General features: G+C 35.2%; 1 protein-coding gene across 1 annotated transcript in view; it reads right to left on the reverse strand.

The window, feature by feature from the left end:
* Positions 1 to 14628, reverse strand: part of LOC121418749 (suppressor of tumorigenicity 14 protein-like) — a 36674-nt gene extending 22046 nt beyond the window's left edge. The window contains exons 1-9 of the mRNA XM_041612831.1: positions 14488 to 14628; positions 12758 to 12891; positions 9007 to 9021; positions 7930 to 8019; positions 6444 to 6494; positions 4554 to 4583; positions 2066 to 2218; positions 1201 to 1395; positions 363 to 485 (exon numbers count right to left, since the gene is read on the reverse strand). Coding sequence (XP_041468765.1) covers positions 363 to 485; positions 1201 to 1395; positions 2066 to 2218; positions 4554 to 4583; positions 6444 to 6494; positions 7930 to 8019; positions 9007 to 9021; positions 12758 to 12891; positions 14488 to 14498 — 802 coding nt within the window. The 5' untranslated portion in view covers positions 14499 to 14628. The remainder of the gene's footprint in view (positions 1 to 362; positions 486 to 1200; positions 1396 to 2065; positions 2219 to 4553; positions 4584 to 6443; positions 6495 to 7929; positions 8020 to 9006; positions 9022 to 12757; positions 12892 to 14487) is intronic.
* Between the last annotated feature and the right edge of the window lie 208 nt (positions 14629 to 14836).

Below are 14836 nucleotides of genomic sequence, written 5' to 3' on the forward strand. Positions count from 1 at the left end.
AAATAGCAGTATATTTTACAAATGAATGTCATCGTTCAGATAAAGATGACCTCGCAAATAAAACAATTTCAAAAATAAGAAACCTCTAGAAGTAACGATAACAGCAGAAGTAAAGCAACCACAGAAATAAAGACAACTGCAGAATCATCAGTTTACACGAAATTAAAACAATTCTTGGAAATAAACACAATCACAGTTTTGTGGGGATATGATTATGTTATCACAAAAATAATTCATTTCCAAGAGAGTCCGAGAGGCTGCATTTTATTTCTGAAAGACGGGGATACTAAATTTATTTCTGAGAGTTTCTTAATTTTCGAGATAGTTAATTTTGACCCGTTTGGCTGCCCATAAACACTGACCACATCCAATTTCGTCGGTTCCACTTGGACAATCAGACTCTCCACTACACACTTCTTCTTCAGTGAAACACATCAAAGCATACCGACATTGTTGAGATGTACCTGTGCAGTTTATTTGGGCGTCTGTACGGAGGGAGAGAGAGAGAGAGAGAGAGAGAGAAAGGGGGCGGGGTGCAGAATGCAGAACAAAAGCGAATATTTTTTCAAAAGAAAATTAAGGAGCTCAACAGTCGTGAGACACTTTCTGCGACGAACTTAAGGACGTCCGGCGGTTCACATCAGACTTTACACAGATTTGCTTTGGTATGTATATAGATCAAATATGTATTAAACCATGGACCCTACTAATAGGTTCATTATTGAGCTCAGAATTTCGCCAATCGAAACTAAGGCGGGACTTTAATTCAGGCGATCCACACCTTAAAAAGAAGTTAGATGTTGAATGATGATGTTATAGTGTTTGCACAAAATGATGCGTATTTAAATTAATACAAAGACTTGTAAAATCTCGATTAGAATTTTTTAAAGTACAAAGATGCTCTATTTCATCTAAATCAATTTTCCTCACAAATTGCAAAGAAGTATCGGAAGATATAATTAAGAGATCAAAATAGGGGTCTTTGTACTCGTTGTCAAACTATGCAGCAAATTCGTTTAGTATTATCATTATTATGTGCTAGAAATCATAGAGGATGAAAGCTGCAAGACCTACACATGCTCAGTCCAGGCACTTTTTTTAAGAATATGCATGCGCAGATCAAATTAAAAAAATCTCCCGTCCTCGCATGTTTGCAGACCTGTTTGTCTTCTGACCTTTTTTTCGCGGAAGTGCCCTTACCTTGATCGGTGACGACCGATACCTCGGCTTCAAATGCAGCATTCATGTAATCATAAGGAGAAAACATCACCAACCACATAGTGCTATCAGCAGACACCAAGTCGGGCGGGAGATTGTAGCCTTGGAAGAATCCTATGAACCCTTCGGAGGACCTCGGAACTTCACCGTTACCTAGCCACATTCGATTCAGTCCATCTGTCCAGGGAGAATGAAAATATAAGTTTTTTTTTTTAATGGCCATTGTCGTTAAAAGTAACTCAGTTCACTGAAACAGCGTTTTGGAACGGTTTTGAAGGGCAGGGAGGGGATGAGCCGAAAGTGGGGGCTGAACATGCAAAAAAAATCACAATCGGATGGTCATTCGTTTTTGTACACGGTTTTGGAAAATGGTGGGGGATGGAGCGGCAGCCCCCTCTCCAAGTTTCATTTCAGACTAAACCACTGTTTGTTTATGCAATGAACATCGGATAATTGAAGAAAAAAAAATCGCCCCTATTCTTCCCGGATGTTCTTCATTTAAAACGCTAAATGCTTGATTTATTTCTAATAGTTTCGACTCCAATTTCGATAAATCGATAAATGTTTTTTTCCAGAATAATCACTGAAATTTTTCATTCTGTCTAAAAATTGGGTTACGTTGTTTTTTCTCTTTTTATTTTAAAAACAATGTCATTATATGGTCCTCTTTTTGGGGGGTATGTTGTTATTGAAGACTAGTGGTATCTATAACCCATCTATACATTTTATCAATTCATAAAAAATAACGGTGAAGGAATGTAAAAATATTGAAATACAGTATAATGAATTAAGTCATGAAAGATGGTTGATTTCTTATCATTCGTTAACGTATTTTTGTGTGACTTACATGGTTCGAATCTGAACTCGCTGAAGGAGATCTTGACCCTGTATCCGTCCGGAGCGTTGAACACCATGGTTGTGCCGGGAGGGAGGTCGTCCTCGGAGGGGAAACATGGTGACGTCACATTTAGTACCCCACCGACCACCAGGTCAAATTCCTCTGCAAATTGATAATTGAATGATAATATATCATGATCAAGCAGGAACAGTATATAGAGAGGAAGAGAGAGAAAGAGAGAAATAAAGAAAAGGGAAGGAAGGAACGAAGAAAGAAAGAAAGAAAGAAAAAAAAGAAGGAAGGAAGGAATGAAGGAAGGAAGGAAATAAAGAAAGAAAGAAAGGAAGAAATAGAAAGGGAGAGAGATGGAGAGATCATGGCTTGATCTTCTCCCAAATATGGTATCATATTCATGCGGTATATTTAGCGCTTGGATGAGAAGGAGGTATTATTTGCATTGATGTAAGTTTTCATTTGCGCCAAAGTAAGGCATAAATGCCATGAATGAATAATGATATTAATGCCGGATGTTAATGATGTCACAAACCTACATGGGTTTCATTAAATTTATTTCAAAACACCTTTTCCGTAATTTACATTATAATTGTTTAATAACACGTTTTAATATCACTTCTACGGTTAATTTCATTGAAAAGAGATTCGCAAATATGTTTACTAATTCATGTAGGATTATGACATCACTGCATCGGGATTCATTCATGACAGTCATTCCTTACCGGTTGCCTGCTTAATGGAAAGCTATTTTTAACATTTGAATGTGAAAGCGTCGTGGCCGAGTGGTCAAGGAACCTGACTTCAAATATGTCTTGAAAAGTCTAGGGTTCTATGTTTCCGGCACATCACTGACTGAACCCAAGAGCATTCATTCTTAATAATTATGAATCAAGAATTCAATAACCATGTGTGCACGTGTTAAATAATAATAATACTTAGAAATGATATTCAAAACGCTACACAGCAAAAACTGTGATGTTAACCGGTGTATATAGAGGACTACACCAGATGTTTTACACCGGTGTTGAATTAGTGGTGTTAGTTTTACACCTATATGTGTTATTACAACACCTTTGGTTGTTACATTTACACTCTTTGGTGTTATGTTTAATCTCTAGGGTGTAATTTCAACACCTCAGGGTGTGGTCCTCTATTAACACCAATTGGTGTCAGTTCTAACACCGCAGTTTTTACAGTGTATGTTTCCCCGGCCTAGAATAACAAATTCTCTTCCTCGGTCGCTTAGCTTTCTCGTATACACGCAAGCAAATTGAAATTCATTTTCCAGAAAGGGCATGACACTACATGCTTTGACGACGATAAACAATATCCGATTAGCCGAATCAGTTATACCATTTATACCGTTATACATATAAATGCAAGTTTTCTCGCTGATCGATGAGTTTCCTTGCATACGAATGATCAAAAACCTATTTTGCGGGAATGATTCACGGACCCCCCCCCCCCCCCCCCCATCCCAGTAGTGGAAAATAAAACTGCCTCCCTTATTCGGAGCCATGACAATTTCCCCCACTTTAAGGTCTATCGATCACCATATCGCACGTTATCGCGCCATCAGGCGCTCAACTTGATATAACCGCCTTCTCGAATTAATCTAAAATTATTTCTCGCAAAAGCAGAACAGATTTACGGAGTATTATATTGTACATAAAACTCACATGTTTTTTTTTCTTTCTGTCAAATCGCACGCTCGCATTATATTTAATGCTACTCGACTTATAATCAATCAAACTTCACATTTACCCCCCCCCCCATACCAATCTTCGTTGAATAATTTCTCATTGGCCGGGGCCCATACCCCTTGTCCCCCCTAATCGTATCGTCAGTTTTGCCCCCACGCCAAGCCTTTCATATCAAATCTTAAAATTTGCACACCATCCCTGCAATTTTTTTTTTCAGGCCTGCTTGTTCTTGGATTTGAAGCCGAGGAATTTTACCAACAGGTATCTTTACGGTCCAATTCCTGCATTGTCAAATCTAATGTATATTCCGTCAAAACTGTGGAAAAAATTCTTGCGGTCGTTGTTTGCTGCGTTTCACAGACACTCCTATTGTGGTAGGTGTATTTATGAATCATGTACGCTCAAGGACCTTTTGAAATGCAAATCCCCTTTACTGATTGACATGAATACAAGAAGAATATATTTATTTCTTGACGAGTGAATCAATTGCAATATTGAATTAAAGGCCCTTCTGATTCATGCAATGGCTTTTTATTTAATAATGATTCCAAAGTACAAAGATAGCATGCTGAAAAATTAATTTCAAACCCACCACCTCGAAATAAAAAACGCCCACCAAGATAATGATGATAGTAATGACGATAAAAATGTAGAATAACAAGGTTATAAAATAAATGATTTCATAACATTCAATCGCCGAGAATACACAAATCAAATCAACATTACATGATAATTATGAAAGTTTGCTTGCCAGATACAGAAAAAAAAATTTAACTTACCAACGGAAACGTTCTCTGGCATCAAGCAAGCTGTATTTGAAAAAAAAATGTATGAAAAAAAAATGTAATGATTCAACATTGATTAAAAGTATCAGAGATATCAGAAAAATTATCATCAATGATAGATGCTTGAACCCTTATACAAATCACGATGATGATAACAATCACTTCAAATTATAAGATGCCAAGTACAGCTTGAAATCATAAGTTACAAATCCTTTTTAACTTCCGGCAGTTGTGTTTCCTTACATAAAGAAATACATGTCAGGGTATATATTCAGGCCCAGAAAACTTATAAAATGGAGAAAATGTAAAAGAGAAATCAAAATCATATGTAGCCACGTTATTTGTATACAATTTTTAATTCGTGAAAACATTAACTTTCCAAACAAATTACCTAAATTGTTTTAGGATTTGGGAAATTAACAAAAACCCTAAAGACCGGCTGAAAAAAGATCACTTCTGCTATAATACGCAAATACTGGACACATTCATCCATGAGTGAACTTAAAGATCAAGGGGGAAAATAGACCCTATCCACAAATAAATAGAAAAAAAAGAAAAATTTTAAGACAGAAATTTCTAGATAATTTTGAAGACACTGGCATGTAAATAGATATTGTAGAAACAACATAGGTCCACACGATCATAAAACGATTAAGTAAATGAGAATGTTACCAGTAGATTTCAATAGTATAACAAAATAATATCAGCCCCTGGTTACCCCCAACTTGGACTTATGCGTTATTTTGGAGGTGTTCGATATTATATCATATGACAAAAAAAATACTAGGGAAAACAAAAGTACCAGGGTTGACGCAAAGATATTTTGATAGGAGGGGGGGGGGTGAGACAACGTAAAGTCGACGTCTTTTTTTTGGGGGGGGAGGGGTCATTATATAACAAAGACTTCGTTTGTATAAATTCATCATTTTTCTTTCTTATCTCCTCTTACTTCGTATTCTTCTTATTCTTCTTTCCCCCTTTACCTTCTCCACTTTTTTCCCGACTACCTTAAAAAAATGGGGGCGCTCATCCCCATGTGGCATTACCCAAACTGGTGGAGACATTTCTCATAAGTTGTGGAAGTTTGTTATGCGAGGGCGTTTTGTGTGTTTAACCATGTTGTTATTCATGTTCTGTACTTGTGCAATCACCTGACCCCACACCTGATTTCTATGGATCTATTATGAGCAGTCAATTCTCCTTTCTCGCACGGCCATAAAACCCCCAAAATATACAATTATAAAAGCAAAGGCCAAATCTATTTATCAAAACAGAATTCATTCAGTTCTTACGGCAAACAATGCACGGCAGTCCGCTTAAATTCGCAGTGAATGGGCTGTTTCCCGTGACCCCCGTGACACCAACAAAAGTCTTCACCCCCCCCCCCATTTTATTGATAGTTCATTCAGATTCTACATTAAGTGTGTACTAGGTCCATCAATTTATTAAAAAAAAAACACAGCTCCGTTGCTTCTCTCCCTCTCTCGGTTTTCTGGAACATTTCGCGTATATTTGCCCCCCTACACCGGCTCCCGTCACTAAAAAAACATACGATTGGCTGTGTCCATGAAAGTGATCATTAAAATGAGACAATATAGAGTTGAAATACATGTATATATGTAAGAGCATCTACAACTAAAAGCTTCGAATGACAAAAAACACTAGATAATTGTTTACTGGCATGGATATAATAAATGTGACAAACAAACGAATGAATCGATAAATGAATGAATGAGTGAGTGATTGAGTGAATTAATGAATGAATGAAAAGGATATCCCTATCAAGGTAGTAATAAATAAGCATGCACGTATATATTCATCTAAAAGATTCGAATAACCTGACAGATTCAATTATATTCTTGTATAAGTGCAAAATATACCTACGCTCTGGAGTGGTAATATCCACTGTGGTATCCATAGATGAGGTGGTCATCTCTGATGTTATCGTCGTTATTAAATTGCCAACAAGCATTAACAAAAACAAATGCGAAAATGCAAAAAAAGGCAAATTCAAATTCATATATTAATGAAATGTAAATGCAAATACAAAAGCAAACACAATTGACAATACAAGCAGGAAATGCATATGCAATGCATACGAAAATGCAAATACAAAATGCAAAAGTGCAAACAAACAGATGAATGTAAAAGCAAGTACAATATGAAAGTAGAATAATAATGGAAATTAAATGAGTTACAGTTACAAATGCAGCAACTAAATGTAATTAATTAATGTAGATGAATACGATGACAAATGTTGATGAGGTCAATACAAAATAATTAATGCAAATAAGACCTTATCATGCAGGAAAATTCATAAATCATGTAAAGAAATACAATACACACAAATACACAAAATGAAAGAGCAATCTAACCTACTAAGCTCACTATTCTCAAAGGGTAATCCATCCAACAAAAAAAGTTGTTTTTAGAGGAAAAGGAAAAATCAGACATGCTGATAGGTGAATGTTTGAACAATATCGGACAAACAATAAGAAAGTTATGAATTTTCAAAGTTGTAAACATTGGTAATCACTTCAAGACTTCAAATTGGCCGCATTTGTGATGTCATACGATGTTAAGGCGAGGACTTATCTTCCATTTACCCCAAACCAAATAATAGCTAAAATTACTTTTTACTTTTTTTTCAAAATAAATTACTTCAAATTATATTTTTTTTCATGAGGACATTAAACAATATGCTACCAGAGTGATATTTTTTTTACTGCTCCAGGGAAATAGGTACTTGTGAGGAAAATCACAAATCCTTGATAATTAAGTACATGGCCCATGGAAAAATTGTCTTTGCCGATTGTCATAATTTATTACTTAGTTATCAATTTTAAATTTTCATTTCAATTTTAAAACAACCATAACATTCTTATTACTTCTCCGATTTCTTTCAAACTTTCACCATTCTGTTTTTTACTTACTGTTCTCCTTCTGGTACACTGGCGGATCCAGGGGGGGGGGCACAGGGGGCACGAATCCCTCCCCTTTTGAGAAGCAAAATTGAAATTTGTAATGTAAAATTGCCATTAAAACAGAGGTGTGCCCCCTCTTTTGATTTTTTTTTGCTTGTCAATTTTTTTCGGGTAGGAAATATCCTTAATTTGTGGTTGAAAAAAAAAGTCAAAATTTTCCTCCGAAAAATTCCCCCCCCCCTTTTGGAAAATCCTGGATCCGCCCCTGTTCTCGCACAACATTTTATGACCAAGGTTGGGAGTCCCTGTAATACTCTACACATCAATAGACCTGTGGCAAACAGTGCTTATCCCAAACTAAGAGATTAGTAGGGGGTTAAAGGATACAGCAGATAAAAAAACCCAGATTCATGCTATATTGGGAAAGTAAGAGACGCAGTACATACGTTCGGGGGTAGTCATTGGCATAGTGGTAGTCGTGGTCATCGACTCCGGCGTTTCCGTGGTAACCGTCTTATTGACCATACCTTTGCCACCTAATGATAAAAATAACATGAGGGGAACAAATGAATCAGTTGTTTCAGATATATCTATAATTTACCGTCAAACCAAACTAGTTTTCTACCTATCCACAGTATTGCTCCATACACTGCAAAAACTCCGATGTTGATTATTAACACCACAAGGAAATATTGAAACTACTTCAGTTTGGAATCAAACCGATGCTGTTTTAATACTAACTGGTGTTGTATAAACACCTATCCGGTGTAAGACCAAAACGAAACTGGTGTTGTTTAACACTTCTCTGATGTGGACATAGATTCCGGGCTGGTGTTAAATCAACACCAGAGTTTTTGCAGTGTACACCCGACATGCCCGAAGTAAAACCCTGATATCCTGTTGTGGGATCAACTACTTATCCATTATTACACCAAATTTCATCAACATAAACGTATTTGTTCTTCGAGTTATATTTCTTTCCTACTTCTATAGGTTGTTATTGCGTAGTAAACACAGTCATGTTACTTTGTAACAGGCCACCCTAATTCTGTCCCGTACCGTAATTTAGAATCAATAATCTTAAACTATATGCCAATTGCAACCTCATTTTTCAAGTGCCTATTATTGTGGTTAAATTTCCACTGAACGTATTGGTCACTTAATCTGATTTCTAACAACTATATGAATATGGGAATTTCGTGCATTGGCACAATAATTCTTTTAAAAAATACATCTAACTTTGTAATGTATTATATTTAGTTTGTCTGAAATAGAATCAACTACTACTGTCTTATCAAATTTAAGCTTGTGTATCTGATATATGGGAAAGTGTTCTTCTTGATTAAAGAAAATTTGATTTATATAAATATTTCTAATCATTCTTGAATTGCAACAATAAAAACCACGAAATGTCAGCGATTGACATCATACAATGACACAATTTGATTATATACTTCTGTCCCATAATGCAAAAAATAGCTAAAAGTAACATATATGCCTACTTGGAACTGGTTTCAAATTACCTTGTCTGGAAAGCTCTGTGGAAAAGAGGGAGAGAGAAAGAGAGAGAAGGGGATGAAAATAAGACAATTTTAACTATATATCTAAAATGTGTATTTCAACTAACGTGCGACAGTGTACAAGGATCGTGCCATATAATTGGTATTTCATTGTGAAAAGGTGTCACACCTGTAAATATTTCCTCAGTAAACACACAAGTCGGATGGCAGTATCCACAATAAAATCTTATAAAATTAGGATTAAGTTAGGGGGACTGAACGTTTACGACCGGTATACAGGAAATATATCTGAGATATCATAGCTGATCATCATTGACTGCTTAATGAAAAAAAAAAATAAATCAACATGTATGAAAAATTTAGTGACGAGATCTCATTCATCTACTGAAAGAATTAGACAACCCGGATCAATTCCTCCAGTCAAATAGTTCCAAAAGTTAAGTGATATTTCTTCTAAGAAAGTGAAGTGAATGCCCTTCTTAGAATCAACGTTAGATGGTTAAGCATTATGTAAAAAGGCCTTTTGGCCTATTGGCCAAATAATGTCAAATTACAAATCCATGGTATGTGTTTGGTCGAATTAATACTTTTTGCCTTCTTGTTGCAATTAAGCGTGTGACACCTATTAGACAATATAATTGTAGTAACAACAAAATGACAACGGTAATAATGGTAGTAGCATCTTCGGCAGCAACACCCGCAGTAACTTTTTTTGTTCACTGTCTACTTGAAAGTCTTTAAGGAAAATAATGATAAGAGTAAAATACAAGATACAAGATCAAATAACTGTCGATTTAACACCAAAAAATTGACGTACAATTCACTTTGCCATTACATTGACAAATTGGTGTGCTGATATACATGTATATTTTATGCATTTTATCAGCTTTTGAGTATTCAAATAGCCTGTGAGCAATAAAACAAAGAAATGCGAATATGATAGAATACAGTTAGTGTCAATGCAATACATTATAAATCAGAAATATATATCAAAAAAATATCTTTCAATATTTTTTGGAATATATACTAATTAGTATCAACAGCTATAAAATAATAACATATTGTAATACAAATTACAAATCATGGAAAGAGGGAAAATAAGAAAACAAAAGGGTATACACTTATCAACCAGGAAGAAAACATTATTAGAGGAAGTAAGTACTTAAATCGACACTTTTAAAAATGGATAGCATGTTTTTATTTTTCGTTGCAAGATAATACTCCACGGGAGTGTTGAAACTTGCATGAAAATATTTGCAATCAATTACAAATATTCTGTTCCAATTTTACAATTGATAAATCAATTCTATTGTAACTGTATCGCAAATCAGATTACACTTCTTGTTTCCAGAAGTAGGTTAGCAATCAATCGCGAATTCACAATTAATTGCAAGACTTATAATGGTAACACATTTAGATTTACCGGGGTGTGATATTGGCAAGAAGAAGCGAATGCGGTGAGTTAAAGAGGTTCGTTTTGAGCATAAACTTGTTGTAGGTCCATGTTTTTTTATTATTAATGAATTTAACCTCCTTGAGCATGATTATTTATCTCACTAAACAGACAATGCGAGCACCAGGAAGGATGAACACATAGGCCCTACAAGCCAATAAGGTTTTATAAACTTATGAAAAAATTCTTATGTAATATATATAGTACAATAACAAAAACATAAAAATACTTTTCGAACAATGCTTAAGAATTTGTATGGCGTTTGAATATTAGAACGGTTTTTTTTTCGAAGTCAATTTTAGGCTCACGATTGACGTTTAGCCGCCGACTGTGTATTCTTTCCCCTTTCAGATTGAACCAATCGTGTTTTTTCCTTCAATACAAATCAATTTCAATGAGGCTGCTTTCATCATTTGTTTACAGACAAATCTCATTGCACTTTTCGGCTTGTGTAATTTTTGTCATTATGGTTAGAACAATGGTAATGAAAGAAACATACCAAGGGGAAAGAGTGGGGGAAAGGCCCAGAAAAATGCAAGGTTAACGCAAAATAGGTAAAACTATTCATGTGAAAATATTCAACAAAGATGTTTTTATCAAGTTATCGTCATCACATAAAGGTCTTTCTGTTATATGGTTACCCCGGATGGTTACACATCCAGATCCAACTAATATCATTTTGGCTTTGAGATTGTTCTACTTGTGCATATATATATATATATATATAGTGCGTATCAAACAAAAATTACACTTTGAAAAAGCCCTGGGAATTCGAAAATATACAACATGTGGGTATTTTTTTTTCACATATAATCTTGGGTTTGGGTCTTATCTATCCAAAGAAAGTAACAGTTTGGACAGAATGTTACAATTGAGTGAGAACTGTCCATTTTTGTAAAGCTCGCAGAAATTTGTTTGCGCAGATTTTCACGTTGTGTAAAGGGGAAATAGCGAACTCAAACTTACCCTGCAAAACATTTCTCATACATTTCCCTTGCACTTTTAGTCAAGTGAAATAAAACGGACACATTCAAGCATTTTGTAACAATTTTGCCACCAAAATTGAAATTTCAACACTTAGTAAGTACAACCTTTATCCTTTTTGTGCCAGCTGGTTCTGAGGTCGACTGAATCTCAACAAAAGTTTATATCAGACAGCTCCTGCATTTTTCATTAAGTTTTTATCATTTAAAGAGGGTTTACATTTCATTTTTCATTTAATACTAGTTTCTCCACACTTTTTTCAAGCTTGACAATGATTAACAAAATGAAAATCAAGCCTATGCCATTTCATGTAAATCACAGCTCAGTGTAAGGCAAATATCGTCACAATGGCCTCGGTGTGTGGGGGAGTGGGGCCCGGGGCGCAATGCACTCTTCGAAGTGTTTTGGGCAAGGAAACAAGTTTAAAAATGGTAAAAGATATCTTCAAATCAATTCTACTAGCCATATCCCACGTGTTCTTCATGATTAAGGTCTCCTTTTATTCGCGTAATTATTTCAAAGTTCTGCGCAAATTATTTTCACTATTCAAAAGTAAGTGGTACTCACTCAAGTGGAAATATTTTTCTACAGTTATATCGTCATTTGCTTATTATGGATCTGTACAAAATGTTGAAATGTAGAAAAATCTTCAGGATATTAAAAAATGTATAAATTTACAGGATTTTTTCTAAATATAAACTTTTTTTTATACGCATTGTATATATATATATATATAGAGAGAGAGAGAGAGAGAGAGAGAGAGAAATAGTCTGCTTCGGCATATGGAATAAAATAATCATAAAAGGTATAGTAAATGCCGTAGAAATAAAATCATAGATTTTAAAAGGAGCATAGCTCTCAAAAATAGCTCTCATATATAGCTCTTATAGCTCTCATATATAGCTCTTATATATAGCTCTCATATATAGCTCTCATATATAGCTCTCATATATATATATATATATATATATATATATATGCGTGTGTATAATGTTTTGTGAAGTAATGTTTCTTTATGTACATTGTTACATGGCCTCGTGGGATACCAATATATTTTTGAATGGGCTTCTCTGTATTTTCTAATAAATTAAGCAAAGTATTAAAACAAAATAAAATACATAGTAATCCAAAGTATTTTATCAAAAAAAGTTCATTTACTATACTCACCCCCCCCCCTCTGCTTCTCCCCAACTCCGTCTCCCCCTCTCTTTAAATCCCCTTTCTTGCTTTCTCCCCACCCTCCTCTTTCTATGTATATCTATCTCTCTTGATTTCTATCTTTCCCCTATTTCTTTCTCTCTCTCTTTGAGATCTCACCTAAGGTATAGATGTGCATCGCGATGCCAACGAGAGCGGCAATGATTATGAGCACGATGACGAGTACGACACAAATCACCGAATTCGGTGTCCCTTTCGACTTCACGATCGGCACGCCAGACTCGTAATGATGACTGATGGAGAAAAGAAGAAAAATGCGACTACAGGATTAAAAAAAGTAAAGTTTGAAAGTTTGGGAAAGAAATCAATCTACCACCTGAATAAATTTATTGACACTTGGTTTACCCACTTTGTCTAATTGTTCGTTTGGTGTTATCCCACATGGTCTACCCCCAGTTCGTCTAAAAGTAAACCCAACTGGACCATTTTGTAAATTACCACTTGGTCCACATCCGCTTTGTTTACTATCCATCCCGGATGGTATAATCCCAGTTCGTCTACTGTAGACCAACCGAATGATTCGGTTGGTCTAGGTGTTCATAGCGCACACAGCTTTTTAAGGAATTACTTCCTACCGGTACCCATTTACCTCACCTGGGTTGAGTGCAGCACATTGTGGATCAGTTTCTTGCTGAAGGAAATTACGCCATGGCTGGGATTCGAACCCACGACCCTCTGTTTTAAAGTCCGAAGACTAATCCACTGGGTCACAACGCTCCACGAATTAGAATTTTTAGAATTTTAAATGTTTTTACAATGCAGTACTTACGCCAATCTGGTATAGTAAACCAAGGTAATGTAACCATGATCATGATGATGGTGTTAAACAATCTGAGATTTACACCATGATTACCGTACAATTAAAAACTATATATGTCTCGAACAAATATGTATGTATATATATGAAAGAGAATTAGGCAAAGTGGGTAAAAATAATCTTGAATCCTTTTCACACTCAGGTAAGACCAATCGCATTATAAAAAAATAGATATTCCTTTCAAAATCGAACTAGTTATAGGGCTACCTCAAATTTACAATAGGCGATTGTTCAGTATTATCACTCAAAATGTAATTACACAGAATTCTAATGATTATTTGCCTTCATGAAATGCATCCAAAAATATATAATGTATATTTTCATTTTCGTTGTTATTTTGTTTTCGTTGTGAGCAACCTAAAAATAACAAAACAGAATATTATAAGCAAATATCATAACTATTATAAAATAAAATTCAGTATGGGAAAGAGTTGGTCTGTATAAAAGCAAAGCTTGTTGAGCACATAAAAATATATTCTTCATCTGAAACCCTTTTTTTTCTTAAAATGAATAACAATTAGAAACTTCAATTCAGATGCCTAATAGTGATAAACACAGTGCAATTGATATAGGCCTGGATAGAGTATTATAATTCTTCGTGGCAAAAAGGTCAATTTCCCGATTATAATAGGGAAACACCTGATATCTGACCCCGTATGATCTGACACAACTTTTACCACGCAGTTCATGCATGGCGTTCAGCGATAAATGACCAGAGAGAAACCTAAAACTTATTTCGAATACTGACTTAATATCTAGCTTGATCATCGTAGTCATGTTCCTTATAAGTTAAAATTAAAAATCACGGTAATAAATCACGGTAATCGGGTTTCCTCATATTTACACACCCGTAACAATTGGCTTCAAAATGGGTCGCCCAATTAATATTTTGGTTAATCCTTTAGTGGAGATAAATATACTTTTTTACCGAATTTATCCGGATATTTTAGGTAATTTTAGAAAGCAAAGAAAGTCGAACTTATTCAAAGAAGGATTAAAATGTACAACATACCCATTCGCCATTGTCAAGCAATTATTATAACAGCAATTAATGATGATGAAAGACCTCGCTTTGTGGAAACGGCTGTATATGTTCCTCCTTCACGGGTGTAAAATGAAAACCCATCTCTTTCAAAACGCAGAGGAATGCTGAACTTCTCTTTTATTATAAACTCTATTGTTTGTGTTTGGGTGCAGTCTCATGATAAACCCTTTTGAAATAGAGAACAAAATAGGAGAGAGGGAGGGGGTATAGTAAAAAAAGGGGGGGGCAGAGGTGGGGGATAGAGACAGACAGACACTGAGAGGGAAGGGGAGAGAGAACTGATTGGGGGCAAAATCAGGGAGTGTGTGAGAGGATT

The sequence above is a fragment of the Lytechinus variegatus genome, chromosome 1, assembly GCF_018143015.1.
Source record: "Lytechinus variegatus isolate NC3 chromosome 1, Lvar_3.0, whole genome shotgun sequence".
Lineage (NCBI taxonomy): Eukaryota > Metazoa > Echinodermata > Echinoidea > Temnopleuroida > Toxopneustidae > Lytechinus > Lytechinus variegatus.